Source organism: Bidens hawaiensis, unplaced genomic scaffold, assembly GCF_021521415.1.
Source record: "Bidens hawaiensis isolate Kalapana, Puna unplaced genomic scaffold, B.hawaiensis_p1.1 tig00014098_1, whole genome shotgun sequence".
Classification (NCBI taxonomy): domain Eukaryota; kingdom Viridiplantae; phylum Streptophyta; class Magnoliopsida; order Asterales; family Asteraceae; genus Bidens; species Bidens hawaiensis.
Window position 1 is genome coordinate 224701 of NW_027492213.1, and position 13807 is coordinate 238507.

At 37.5% G+C, this 13807-nt stretch overlaps 1 protein-coding gene across 2 annotated transcripts; it reads right to left on the reverse strand.

The window, feature by feature from the left end:
• Positions 1–971: 971 nt before the first annotated feature.
• Positions 972–12497, reverse strand: LOC143545928 (pre-mRNA-processing-splicing factor 8A-like). 2 transcript variants are annotated; one of them, XM_077037704.1, is made up of 24 exons: positions 12080–12496; positions 10413–10629; positions 9936–10326; positions 9369–9858; positions 8482–9272; positions 8132–8400; positions 7423–8042; positions 6436–6890; positions 6235–6361; positions 5915–6156; positions 5705–5828; positions 5427–5616; positions 5236–5343; positions 4817–5070; positions 3817–4433; positions 3632–3738; positions 3304–3558; positions 2670–3143; positions 2423–2584; positions 2160–2357; positions 1800–2078; positions 1468–1710; positions 1098–1374; positions 972–1058 (listed from the first exon to the last, which is right to left on the reverse strand). In XM_077037704.1, exons 1-23 carry the CDS (start codon positions 12394–12396, stop codon positions 1183–1185), a joined length of 7122 nt encoding a protein of 2373 aa, XP_076893819.1. In that variant the 5' UTR covers positions 12397–12496; the 3' UTR covers positions 972–1058; positions 1098–1182. The 2 variants fall into 2 exon arrangements, with proteins under 2 accessions (XP_076893819.1, XP_076893817.1); XM_077037702.1 differs by having other exon boundaries at positions 8132–9272; positions 12080–12497.
• Positions 12498–13807: the final 1310 nt, after the last annotated feature.

Below are 13807 nucleotides of genomic sequence, written 5' to 3' on the forward strand. Positions count from 1 at the left end.
TAGTTGTTTGGGTGAAGCGAATTACTCGTTTACAAGATAATATAGTTGTCATGTAGTGGAAGGTGCAAATGTTGTCATGTATACTTTTGGCTCATATCAATTCAATATGACCGCATTTGCATCTTCAACCACATGATCATCTATTACCCTCGTAGACGAGTAATTCGCTTCTAACCTTTTTTTTTTTGAACGACTAATTTGGATCACTCACGGACCACTGGAGTATCATCGTGCCACCAGTGATACCACACGATCATATCCACCATCAAGCCACCAATTCAGGAGGAAACTCAATATTTGAGAAAAAAAAAACCCCCTCTTGTGAGATTCGAACCCAGGACCTTACAACTATCATCTAGAACCGATTCATGGAAGTAAATCATTTAAAACAAATACAAATTGATTACTAGAAGACGTATGAGGAACACACCTTTCAATCTCTTCAATTCCTTAAATAACACACAAATATGTATGTTATAATGTTAATAATAATACATTTTTAACTCCGTCAGTTATAAACCTTCTTTAGTTTATCGTTGCCGGTCCCAAACCATGATAAAGGAGGAAGGTTACATGAAAAAGCCTTAAATTTAGAATTAGATTCCGTTTTAGTGCCCAAAATGCATGGCCTATGGGAAACGAAAATCACCTTTGTTGGGGCTTCCTGAGAACAATGTTTTTCAATTAATTTCTGTTTTATTTCTAGTTATTGATGTACTTTGTATTACATTCACGTATAATGTTAATGACTTGCATAATGATATAATGATAAATGTATTCAGATAAATTGTTTTCCGTTCTTAATACAGTTCAAAGTTTTAGTAGGTGTTGGTAAATATTAGTAAAAAGGTTGGTCACTGAATATGGGGATGAATTGGTAATTTGGTATTAGCAAGGGATAAAATATATGTATAGAAGGAGGTACATACTTGGGTATCAAAATAAACGTCTAACGGGGTTAAAACATGAACCACGTTCACATGGATATTGTGCAGAACAAAAAGTGTTTTAATACACGAGTACATGCCCAATCATGATTCGATAGACAAAATGCGTATCTACACGAGCATCAACTTTATAACAAGCTTTAACATAACTCACACGAGCATCAACTTTATAACAAGCTTTAACATAACTCCCGCTTACAAGTATCTTGTTTTCTAGTAACCATAAACATTTCGTTCAAGAGAACGTATCCTCACGATCACCCTCTGCCACATCAGCCTCTTCCAAATTGCTAAACTCCAAGAAATGAGTCGGCCTATGATCTTCATGATAATATTCTCGTGGAGTCCCGAGCTTCAATCCATACTTCATGCTGACCGTATGCTTCACCCCCATGAAATTGTAATTCCAAGGACCATTATCAGGAACCTAAGTAAAAATCAAAAGCCAACAGAATAAGATTAGTTACCAACCAAGATTCTAGAAATGTAAATAACAGGACAAGGGTGAAAATATTATTACCATATAGAAACCGAGGAAACGGTCACTTAGAAGCATCTGAACCTTCTCATAGTGGGTCGGAAGATACCCGTGAGGATTGCTTCCTGAATCCTTATTTGCACGGCCCCACTCGTAACCAGTCGGTGTAAGCTTATAAGCAGTCAACGAGCACGAACCCGGAGTAAAACTACATGTCAAAATAATAGATTTCTCCCCGTCCCATTGCTTGTTATTTTCCAAAATCCGAGCATGAAATGTAAGATCCTGCAAAAATATCATTTGGTTTGGTAAAATTACCATACTATCCTTTGGTATGAACCAAAAACCAACAGACTAGTGTAATAACAACAAACCTGTGGGGATAGTTGAGGAAGCTCGTTTGGCTGTGTGTGCATCCATCCTAACGGCTCTAGGTCATTGAGGAAGTCGTGTTCAGGGAGAGCTGACGGGAGATGGACTTGCTGATGCGTACCCCATTGTGGTGGCATGGCAATGCAACGGATTTCTTTCACTTGAGGGTTATCGGGTGGGCTTACACCATACAAGTATCCGCATATTTGAGTTCTCAAATCTGCAATGCATATGAATTTCTTCAAGATATTCTTTGGCATGATGTATGTATATCCCGTCTCCTGCAACAGATATTTGAGTTATTAAATTTATAAGGAAATTTAGTGAGGTTAACTATATGATAGAAGTGTAGGCAAATTTACCTTTATGTCCTCTGAGTTGACATAAATATGATTCACACGGAGATAAAGATTGGTGGCTGATATTGCACGCACACGCCAATCAGTCTTGGAACCGAATGCAGCTTGTTCATAGGGACTTGTGGTTGTAACAATAAGTTCGTCCCCATGAACATTTGTCGTTTTGGTGGTGACAGCTGTCAACTGACTAGCTTCTTTTGCCTACAAGACATAGATTAAAATTTAAACATGCCACGTAACACCTAAGAATATTAATTAACAAATACCTGTTTTTCAATTTCAGCTATCTGTTGTCGTTGCTGTGATGGTGGAGTAATTTCAGCACCAAGAATAATATCACGAATCTCAGATTGCGTGAGTGCGGAAGTGTTCACATTGTTCTTCTTTGCATAATCAGACAATATGAGATCTCTTAAAGCAACTTCAACCTGCAATAATATTATTAGCTTCAACTACTTGTCTTATTCTATAAAACATTAACTTAACAAATTGCAGAAATTAATGAGAACTTACCTTCACCCATTGATCATCAGTAAGCGAAGGCCAGATATGATGGGGCTCGGTGACAATAGTTTTGTCAGGCTTTAACAACATTTTAGCTTTCTCGTTGTTGACATGTAACGCACGGAGGATTAAAATCAGTCTCGAGAATGCTGTGTATGAAGATATGCTTTTTAACCAATCATCATAAATGTTGAACAAGACCATTTGCGGTTCGGATGCTTTTAGAATTAAGTCACCGAATTTTTCAATTTTTAGACATGCTTGGAACGGAAGCTGTAACTCGCTTCCCTTGATGACAATGTTGGGAAAGTCGAGCAAGTGGACTTCAAGTGGATCCAACATGCCTTTACGGGTCACAATGATTTGCTTCGGTTGCTCTTCAACAGGCAATGAACGAACAAGTGCGGCAACTTCTTCTGCTGTTTTCCACTTAGCAAGTTGACCGAGACGCTTTTGACCTGCCCACACACTCGTGTGAATAACCTGACAAATGCAAACAGGTATAACAAAAAAAATCAGCTTAAAAAGGAACATGTCAAAACAAAAGTCCACCAAAGTGAATTCTAGTTACATAGATCCTACTAAATCAGTTTATTCGAAAATAAGATGACTACTGAAAGTGATGATATGAAACAAGACAAACCTTCAAAAACAGTTGTCCTGTGCGGGGATTGAATATGAAAATAGCACCGTTGATTGGTTTTGTGGTGAGATTTCCTTCAAAGGTTTTGTGAATGGTAACACGGTACACATTTGTATCATCAACAAACCAGATAATCTGGTTGCTGAAGATTTCTCCATAGTTTTGAGATGACAGATACGGTTCAGTCGGCTCTGAAGAATACAACTGCAACCCTTTCCTTATACGCTCCCTCAACACATATAAAGCCGGATTTGACTGCAAACAATAAAACATATTCACTAACTTAAAATCATAACAAGCAAATCAAAACAAAGATTATGGTCAATACCTTCATAATCTTGTTCATAGCCTGAGCAAGTAGTGGCTTTGACCCAGGAAACCAGTTACCAAAAGCAGAATGCAAGTTGTATGCAAGATCTAGTCCAATCATCACACCTGCCAGTGTACATTAAATGTTAATATAAAAATTACTAATTGTCATGAGTTGTGATTTGCACAATTTAGATGATGTACCTGTCGGTGATGGATAGATAGACATGTTATCAGTGGTGTAGTCCATAAATTTAGCCCTGGTGTAACGCTCAATATCATGAGAATCATAATCACCCCACCGCAACTGCACATCGATCCAGTACTTGTTACTGGCTTTCTGGTCAAACACGTCCTTTGACTCCGCCACAAGGCTCGGTTTTGACATGGGCCACCTGTGTGCAGCGAATAACAGAATATCGGCACATGAACTATTCATCTTATAACTCTTCCGTGGATGAATTGTTTCCTTCTGCACAGTTTCGATTTCTAGCGCGTCAAGTTCTTGATCCAATACTTGACACAGATCCATCACGACACTCTCATGCACCTTCTGCCACAAGTGAGCCCGGAATATTTGGATCAAAGAGATCTTTAGGGTCGGGATCTTTCCGTGCATAAAGATTCCAGTTAAATCGAGTTGGACTTGGAAACCGACATACACGTTGGCTCGGTTAATGGTTGGAGACCACCAGAGTGTGAACCTACGGTTTGGAATCTGGTTCAGCCCAGATCTCTGAGCATTAGTCAGCTTTTTATACTTCATTGACTCTTCAAATCCCGAAGCCTTCTCCCAAAAAAGACCCTCCCATGTCGGGAAACTGTAAAAACAATTATAAATAAATTACAACTGTAACAGAGAGAACATGCTTATAGTTGATTGTAGGCATGTAACGTGCAAACAAACCGAACATTCATTGAAACAAACAAACATGAACAAAAGTTTTTATTCATCTATTTAAACAAACAAACATGAAGCGCATGTCTCGTTTGTTCATTTACGTTCGTGAATAACAATTACAATTTAGTCTGGTTTAATATGTTTATAGGCCAAACACATTGTTCTTCACATTTACTATTCACCTCAGTTATGTTCACTCGTCTATGTTTGGTTATTTTTGGACTTTTACGTTCGTGAACATGTTATGCTTGGTTCATTTACAAGCCTAGTTAACTAAAAGAGAAATAAAGCAGTAAAACATACTATGTTCCTTTGAATAGCGTGTGCTCGAGGATTCCTTCAACACCACCTAGCGCTTGAATAACATCCGTTCGGTAATTATTCAAATTCCATAATTTACCATCGTGTCTCTGGTGGGTCCACCAAAATGGGTTCTGTTTGAGAACCTGATATTGCTTGAAATCAGTCCTCACTCTCCACCCTTTGTCATATGCTAGTGTGTGTCGGTCCTTCTGGAACAGGGTATTGATTCTCGGTATCCCACGGTCCCACGAATCCTATAACAAAGTTTAATAAAAAGAAAATCAACTCAAATGCCTTAAACATAGCAACAACAATAATAACAGTAATAATAATAATAATAATAATAATAATAATAATAAATAAATAAAATTAATATTCATAATAATAATAATAATAGTATGTACAAAAATGAAACTTACTTCCAAATCTTCAAGTGTTAAACGCCTGTTTTGTGACTGAGCTTCCTGCCTCTTGAGAGCATATTCTGCCCAAACACGTTGTGAATCAATGAACTCACTCTCCCATGGCTGTTGAAAAATAAAAGGCAGTTAAAAAACAAATTGTCACACAAAATTGTTAAACATTCAAATATTTATATATTATATAATACCTGAATATAACGATACAGATTTGGAATCAATTGGTCTTCTTCATGACTCATACCACTCCTAAAGTGAGTTACACCAACATCTGTCTGCTGACTGTACCGAAGATCACTTTGTGGAATTAATATGTGACCCATTGATAACATACCAAGCCCTCCAATTTCCTTGGGTGTGTAGAAAATAACAGGTGGAAACCTATAAACAGAATTTTACCAAGTCATTATACACTAAAAACAAAAAAGAACACAATATTGCATAGTAACTGAAATCATAATGAACACACCTGCTAGGCATTTTTGAGTTCAACCCGATTTTGATACGAGTTTGGATTTTGTTCTCACATTTAACCAATAGATCTAACAGCTCTTGCGTATGGACAGTTGCTTCACGAAAGTAGGTCATTAAGCCTTCAGATTAAAAAACTATTAGTTGTCGCAACTTACAAAGGAGAGTATAACTGATAATTATCAAACAGAAGTAAATAGTTGGGAACCTATTAGAGCTGTGTTCCACTTGTTAACAATCTTTGTAAACGTTGTAGAACCTGAGCTCATAAGAATCTGTCTCACGCGATTCTCAAAAACTTTCATGTGTTCATCGTCAACCCGTAAGAAGGCAATTGCAGTACGCTCCTTAGTGAGCTCATTCTGTAAATTCCAAATTCCGTCTTTTGTATTACTGAATGCCTCTTGAGTCATTCTTATCTTTGGCAATATGCGAACCTCAAACCCACACCTGCATGCAACATATAACAAGTTATAAAATGGAACTTATTTTTAATATGCTGATGTGGCAAAGAACCAAGCAACTTACATGCTAAATAACAGATTCGGGTTGTCTTTGCTATAAACGGAAACGAAGCTGTTTTCCCACTCTAAGGTTGTTATACTCCTAGGAAGACGGTTCTTCATGTCCCAGAAAACACTTCGTCCAAGGTTAACTGGTAAAAAAATACAATTAGCCTTGAACAGCAAAATCTACATTGTATTTGGAATATTAAGTCTAGAAGCTTACCATCGTGTTTCATGAGTCTCATCCTTGCATCTCGAGGCCAACACTTCTTGTTATTATAACCAACCATATTCTCGTTGTTAGGATCAGGGTGCTCAGTGAGATACCTCTGGATAAGATCCCGGGCCTCTTCATGTGAAAACCGAAACAAGATGTGCACTTTATCAATGTACCGAGAGTACAACCGAATAGGATGCTTTGTTTCGACTTTCGTGTCCCAGAAAGTAATGAACTCATTAGGCATTTGCGGTGGGCCAGCAATTTCACTTGCACGGGTCAATCCAAGAATCAAAAGATCCAGCACTAGCCCATAGTATTGCACCACAAAGGAAGCAAATTGAAGGCCACGTATCAGCCCATATGAGTTTGTGTGGCTCATATCTTTGTAAGACAGCACTACGTTGTTTTTTGCTGTTACATAATCAGCAATATTGTGGTCAAGAACCAACCGTAGAAGCCTGCATAAGATACATAAAAATTAATTTAGTAAAATGTACAAACAATTAAATGTGTCAATTTCAGCCCATTTACTCATGATTGGGTTGACTTGGGTTGTGTTGTAACCGCAACAGGTGAAACAAGTAAACCAACAAATTAATTGTTCCATCCAGAAAACACAATATTATTGAATTTAGATAGCTTTGTAAATTGTAATCATATTTGACACTAACTATAGAAAAAAAAATGAAAAAGATGTTTCAAGTCAACCCAGCCCACACAATGTGTTTGACCCGAAATCATTTTGACCCATTGCCACCAAAAAATTTAACTGTCTTAGTGTCTTACCCAGAAAACACTTCATTACTTAATTCATATAATTCTTCTATCACATGTGACACTAATTATAGACATAAATTGAAAAAATGATGTTTCAAGTCAACCCAACCAATATATTCTATGTGTTTGACCAGATCACGTTCAGACCCATTACCACCTGCCACACCCCACTGTGTCACCTCTAACAAGTAAAAAAGAGATTAAGCAAAAAACCTGTTTAGCATTGTCAAATCGATCTTCTCAAAGAATTTTTCAAACTTGGTTTGAAGCATCACGACACATTGGCCATCACCAGTATCCCACACGCCCTGCAAATTGTTTATTCCTTGACACCATTTATAAACCAACAGCGGTGGCGGCTCAGAATCTGCGGGTTTAATCCAGTTTGGAAACAGATGGCGTTTATCACCTTCATACCATAAGTACTGATCCAGATACGCATCAGTAATCTTTTCAAGAGGCTCGATCTCATAAACTGGAATCAAATAGCTGTATAAATCCATAAACTCAATGCCAACTTCTTTAAAAGCACGTTGAGTAAGAAGATGACGCTTGATCCTCGATAATGCTTCATGTGGATTATCATAAGCTTGTTCAATCAACCCTAATTCTTCTCTTTGAAGTTGGTTTAACCTCACAGCTACACTGTAAGATTCTTTAAGCCTCTCGAGAGCAAGAATAAGAAGCTTGGTGTCATGCTTGTAAGACAATGGCGGAAATGGTATTGGTGAAAACTTTCTAGATTCCAACCAGTGCACTGTGGTTGTGTAAATAGCCACAGCTTCTTCTGGGGTCACGTATGGACCATCTTTCAAGTAGTTGTGTTGACGTTCCTGTAAGAAAAGTAAGAAAAACAAAAATCAATAACAGACTATGTGCCACGTGCACGTACAGAAACATATGTATTATATGTGATACATACCTGCTCTGCCTTGAGCCAAAGACGAGTCAATCTACCTAAGTTCTTTCTACAAACAGTCTTATCAACAGTGGCACCTCTCCTTATACGTTCACGATTATAGTGAGCAACATTTGTCCACCAGTCAGCTTTTGACTTCACATACCGTAGAATCATATTCTCTATAGGAACCGGTAAACCGGGTACCTTCCAAGGGATATTTGCCTTCCAACAACGCCATGCTTCACTCAAGTGCTGCAAAATGGTTCTTGCCTTATTTTGCTTTATTCCCTCTGGAAGTTTACAAAATAAAATAATAATTAGAAAGCATAAAGGTATGACACGAGAAAATAGATAAGGATTGGTGTTAGAACCTGGCATAGCATCAAGAACATCGTGCATAACAGCAGCACGAAGCTCAAGATCGAAATGACTTTCAACGCGTTGCTTTGTAACCGTCTTAGCCACTCCTTTAGAATGTCGTCCTTCAAACTGTCGGGCAAGTAAATTACCCAACCACCTTTCAAGCAAAGGCACTATACCACGAAGGAAAAACAACCACACACGCCACATAGGCGCCCAGAACCCACATCCGGGCCCCTTCCCAACGGGACCAGTATTAAACCGGTAATAAATCAAATGTTTCAAATCTTTGCACATTCGAATCTGTCGCATGAGTCGGTACTTGTAACGATACATACCGGTCAATTGTCCAACGTGTGAAAACGTGTACTGCAAACCATCAGCCAACTGGAACGCATCGACATTCCCCAAACGGAACTGAATGTTTGCATCGACAACAAGTTTTGTCAAACGCAAGATTTCACGACAAAGATGGAAAGCATTTCCAAACCGAGATTTCTTGCGCTCCTTGGTCGTGAGTGTTTTGACAGGCTTTAGATTGAAATTATAGTCAAGATGGAGGTAATTAAGGTTTTTCCTATGAATTAAAAGATTGAGCATGTTGTAACCTTGTTTACAAACTTGTAGACCTGCTTCAGCCCAGTCAAGTTCAGTGGTTTGAAAAAACTTAGTAGCTTGTAGAGAACGGAACAGGTGCTTCTTCTTTTGAGCTTTAGGCGGTCTGTGGTGTAGCTCGTTCAAAACAAAGCATTTTAATAACTTCTGGTAGCTGACCCGAACTTTAACTGGATATGAGGGAGGACTGCAAATATAAAATGGAATAAAAGTAAGCAATAAAGATAACTGAATATAAAGGTACAAGTAAAACAATGAAACACTGAAAGAAACCAAAACATACCAGTGTTCCTTGTACCACTCGGACACAAGCGGTATATCTTCAGCACGTCTCATGCGACCAGATCGCATGTTAAACGGCCGAGGAGCAAACAACAAAGAAATACCAGCAGCGGTTGTGTCAGTATACAAAGGAGTGTTAGTAAGCAAAGGTTCCACACCATCTGGCAAAGAGAACTCATCATCTTCATCAACATCCTCGTACCCTTTCTTATCACGCCGGTCTTTATTAGCAGAAGTTATTGGGTGTATCAAAGGATCATAATAAAATGCAGGCAAATCAGGATCCTCTGTTTTGATATACATCACCATTGGTGTATGGTATACACACAGCCTTACTTTCCTTGGTCTATTGTTATATAAATGAGGGAAAGCAATCCTGTACTCGGTCCTCAAAGGCGAACGGATAATGAGCTTGTTGATATCATTAAACTCATTCCAATCCTCGTCACCTTTCTCCATGTCACGATACAAGGGTTCAAATTTTGGACCACCTGCAAACAACAAAACAGTTGAAAAAAACCCCTCAACAGATCAAAAAAGGATCGGAAGAGCATGATCATAAACATACCTGGTATGCACATGTTAAGGGCTTTTGCAGTGAAAAACGACTCCATATCAAACAAGTAAAAGTAGTTTCGGTCAATTAGATCAGAAAGCAGCTGCCCTGCTAATCGATGGAGTGTGGCCATGATAGGAAGTGAAAGATGCCACTTTCTATAACTTGGTCCGTTAATAAGTTTGGTTTTAACAAGCGGCTTATGGTCGTAAAACCAAGTGTAGACAGCAGAATCTTCTTCCTCGTCTAACTCCAGTTGAATCGGTTCCAACGGGTCGACGTCAAGAAGATTATCAGCATAGTCCAGTGGAGGCTCTTCATCATCAAAAGGAGGAAAACGCATTCTTTTAAAATGCCTTCGATCCCTCTTTTCCCTTCTCATCATAATCCACATGGTTCCCCACTGCATATAAAACAATTAAACATCAATTATCAAAATGATTACCAAAATCTAAAATAATAGCATTACCCTCATGTAAAATGGCATACCTGAGCTAGATATATTGGTTCAACAACCCATGGAATCTCATTCACGAATGTGATTGCTCCAGTAATGTGATACAGCACCTTAACATCACGGACCTGTTCCCAGGGCATGGGCATGTTCTCCAGAAGCTTGTAGACCGCATGAGGAACAAATTTAAGAGCCCCAAGGTATACACGTTTATCATGTCGGTATTTCTTTGATGACATATCACCATGATCCCTTTAAGCAACACCAAATTTAAAAGTTAGATGACACTTACTAGTAAAACTGCAAGTACATAAACATCACAAAGTATTTACTCTTCTTAAAAACTTACAAAAATATAAGATGCAAGAAAAAGAAGCCACAATAAGACTGAATTCAAAGACAAAGAACTAACATATATATATATAATACTACACACACACACACAACTAACAAGAAAGCCATAACCTACATAAAAACTATAACATAAGGTGCATACCATGTGGCATAATAATAGAAAACTAAAAGAACAACAGCTTTAACAGAACTTTAAACCTTTAGAATCATGTATTGTTTTGCCCTGTGATGCTTGATAACCTACAGCATCTGTAATCACTTCAAGTTGTATATCCATGAACCATATAAACACTTAAAACTATGAGCTGAAATCTACAGTCACTCCTGCTAAATCAAACTATATCATGACTATTGTACACATCACCATAACATTAGCTCAAAACAGTCCTATTAATTCGCATCTTACTAAAACATTAGGTCAAACAGAACAGACAATACTAATCTACAGCATCTGCAACCATGTCAATTTGTATATTCATGAACCATACAAACACTTAATATTGTGAGCTGAAATCTACAATCTCTCCTATTAACTCAAACGATAGCATGATTAACTTACATCTTACTAAAACATTAAATGAAACAGAACAAGCAATATTAATCTACAGCATCTGTAATCATTACAATTTGTATATTCATAAACCATAAAAATACTTAATGTTACGAGCTGAAACTACAGACTCTCCTACTAAATCAAACTATATCACGATTAGTATACACCTTATTAAAAAGATTAGGTCAGACAGTCCTATAATTTACATCTTACTAAAACATTAGACCAAACAGAACAAGTAAAGTTAATCTACAGCATCTGTAATCATGTCAATTTGTATATTCATGAACCACATAAACACTTAATATTCTGAGCTGAAATCTACAGCCTCTCCTGCTGAATCAAACTATAGCATGATTATCATACACCTTACTAAAAATATTAAATCAAACAGAAAAAGTAATATTAATCTACAGCATCTGTAATCATTTCAATTTGTATACTCAGAAACCATATAAAGTATAAACACTTAATATTATGAGTTGAAATCTACAGTCTCTCCTACTAACTCAAACTATATCCTAATTATTGAGCACCTTACTTAAAATAATAGGTTAAACAGTCCTATTAATTCACACTACAGCATAATTAATTTACATCTTACTAAAATATTAGGTCACACAGAACTTGCATGCTAAAATGTCTTACTGAAATATTAGGTCAAACAGTCCTATTAATTCACACTACAGCATAATTAATTCACATCTACTGAAATATTAGGTCAGACAGTCCTATTAAATCAAACTACAGTTAGCATGATAAAAATTAGGTCAAAACAGAAAGAGTAAAACTCACTTGATAATCTTCCTAACATGCTCAGGCGGCATATCTTCCTTCTGCGTCTCAACGAATCCAAACTTACGTTTATCTCCATACCGCTTCGAGTTCAGCTGCATCCACTTCCTCGCCTTCTCTTCCAGCCTCGCCTCCGCTTCCGCCGGAGATGGCAACACCGTGTACGACGGTTGCGCGGCCGGGGCCGGCGGTATCGAGCCGCCTACACCTCCAGTCCCCGGCGGAGCTAACGGCGGCGGTCCGACAGTTCCAGGAGGAGCAATTGCACCGGTATTGTTCCACATATCCGGTGCGTTGTTGTTGCTGTTGTTCCACATGATTATTGGTAATAGTTAACCATGAAACCCTAGAAATTAACCGATGTAACGGTTTGTGAAGGTTTTAGGAGTGAGTGAATGGCGGTGGCTAGGGTTTTGGATCTGAACGATACGACGATAGTGGTTCAGTAAAACGAGTGGGGGAAAAATGAGTGTTTGGAAAGAAGGGGTGTATATATAAAAAAGAGGGCTAAGGCGGTTGCACCCTGCCTACGTGGTCGGCTCTTGTTGGGTGTGTGGGATGCGGCTAACAATACAAATATCTTTTTAACTTGGTTATTTGAGAAATATTTTGTCTTTTTTTTTTTTTTTTGGAATTGTGAATACAACCAACCTACCTTCATCACCACGAAAGCGAGGGGAAAATAACAATTACATGAAACAAAATTACACCAATTCGACCAATTTATCAATTTGCACATAAACTTATTCTGTTCTTGAACCAAAGAAAGCCAACAGTTTTTATGTCTCCAATAATGTCTTCCGCTTTAACTTTGTTTTCTACGAACACCTTTTCATTCTCTTTTTCCAAATACTTCAACAGGCAATAACGATAATTCCATGAAGCACCTGTTTCTCTACATCTTGAAGCTTGATGGACTTATGAAGCTCTAAGAGGTCTATAATCGAAAAACCATAAATAGGAGGTTTATACCAATGACTAATGTGTTTCCAAACAACTGTCGCAGCGCCACGACCATATTATTTTGTGCTATTTGTTAAGCCCGAAACCTTTTTTTTATTTTATAAACATTACACTAAAGTTTATTTTTAAAATGTGATTTCAATATATGTGTTTATTCTTTGTCTCAAGCACTTGATCTTTATCTAGGATATTAAAAGTTAGTATATTATTGTACTAACATGTGTATACAACGAGATATCAGTAAATGGATCAACATAACGCAAAATGTTGAAGCCACCTTGATTCATCGTGCCCCGCATATCATATCCGAATGGCGTATTTGTTGGGAGTAACTTGTTATTCTAGTCTTATAAACTTCCCAGGCCGATGTATGCCTAATATGGTACTAAAACTCTATTTTTGAATATTTAATTTACTAATTCGACCCCAAGCTTCTTGTACGTATTTATAAACATCATATTTACAAGTAATTCATTCTTTCACATAGTTTCAACAACACTCCAACATCATAACAACTTCCAAACCGATACTATTGGATATGTATCCATCGAAACTTTGAAAGTTTTGTCAACATTAACGTCTTCAACTTGCGTTTTCATTATGGGTCATCAATATCACTCAACTATTATATGTGGTAACCCGAATTTCATCATATTTGACCCAATTACATTCCAACTAATATTCTATAAACTTGTATTTTTATTTAATCATTTACACATTAACATTATACATCATTGTAACATATGACCATTGTCGTTATTATAA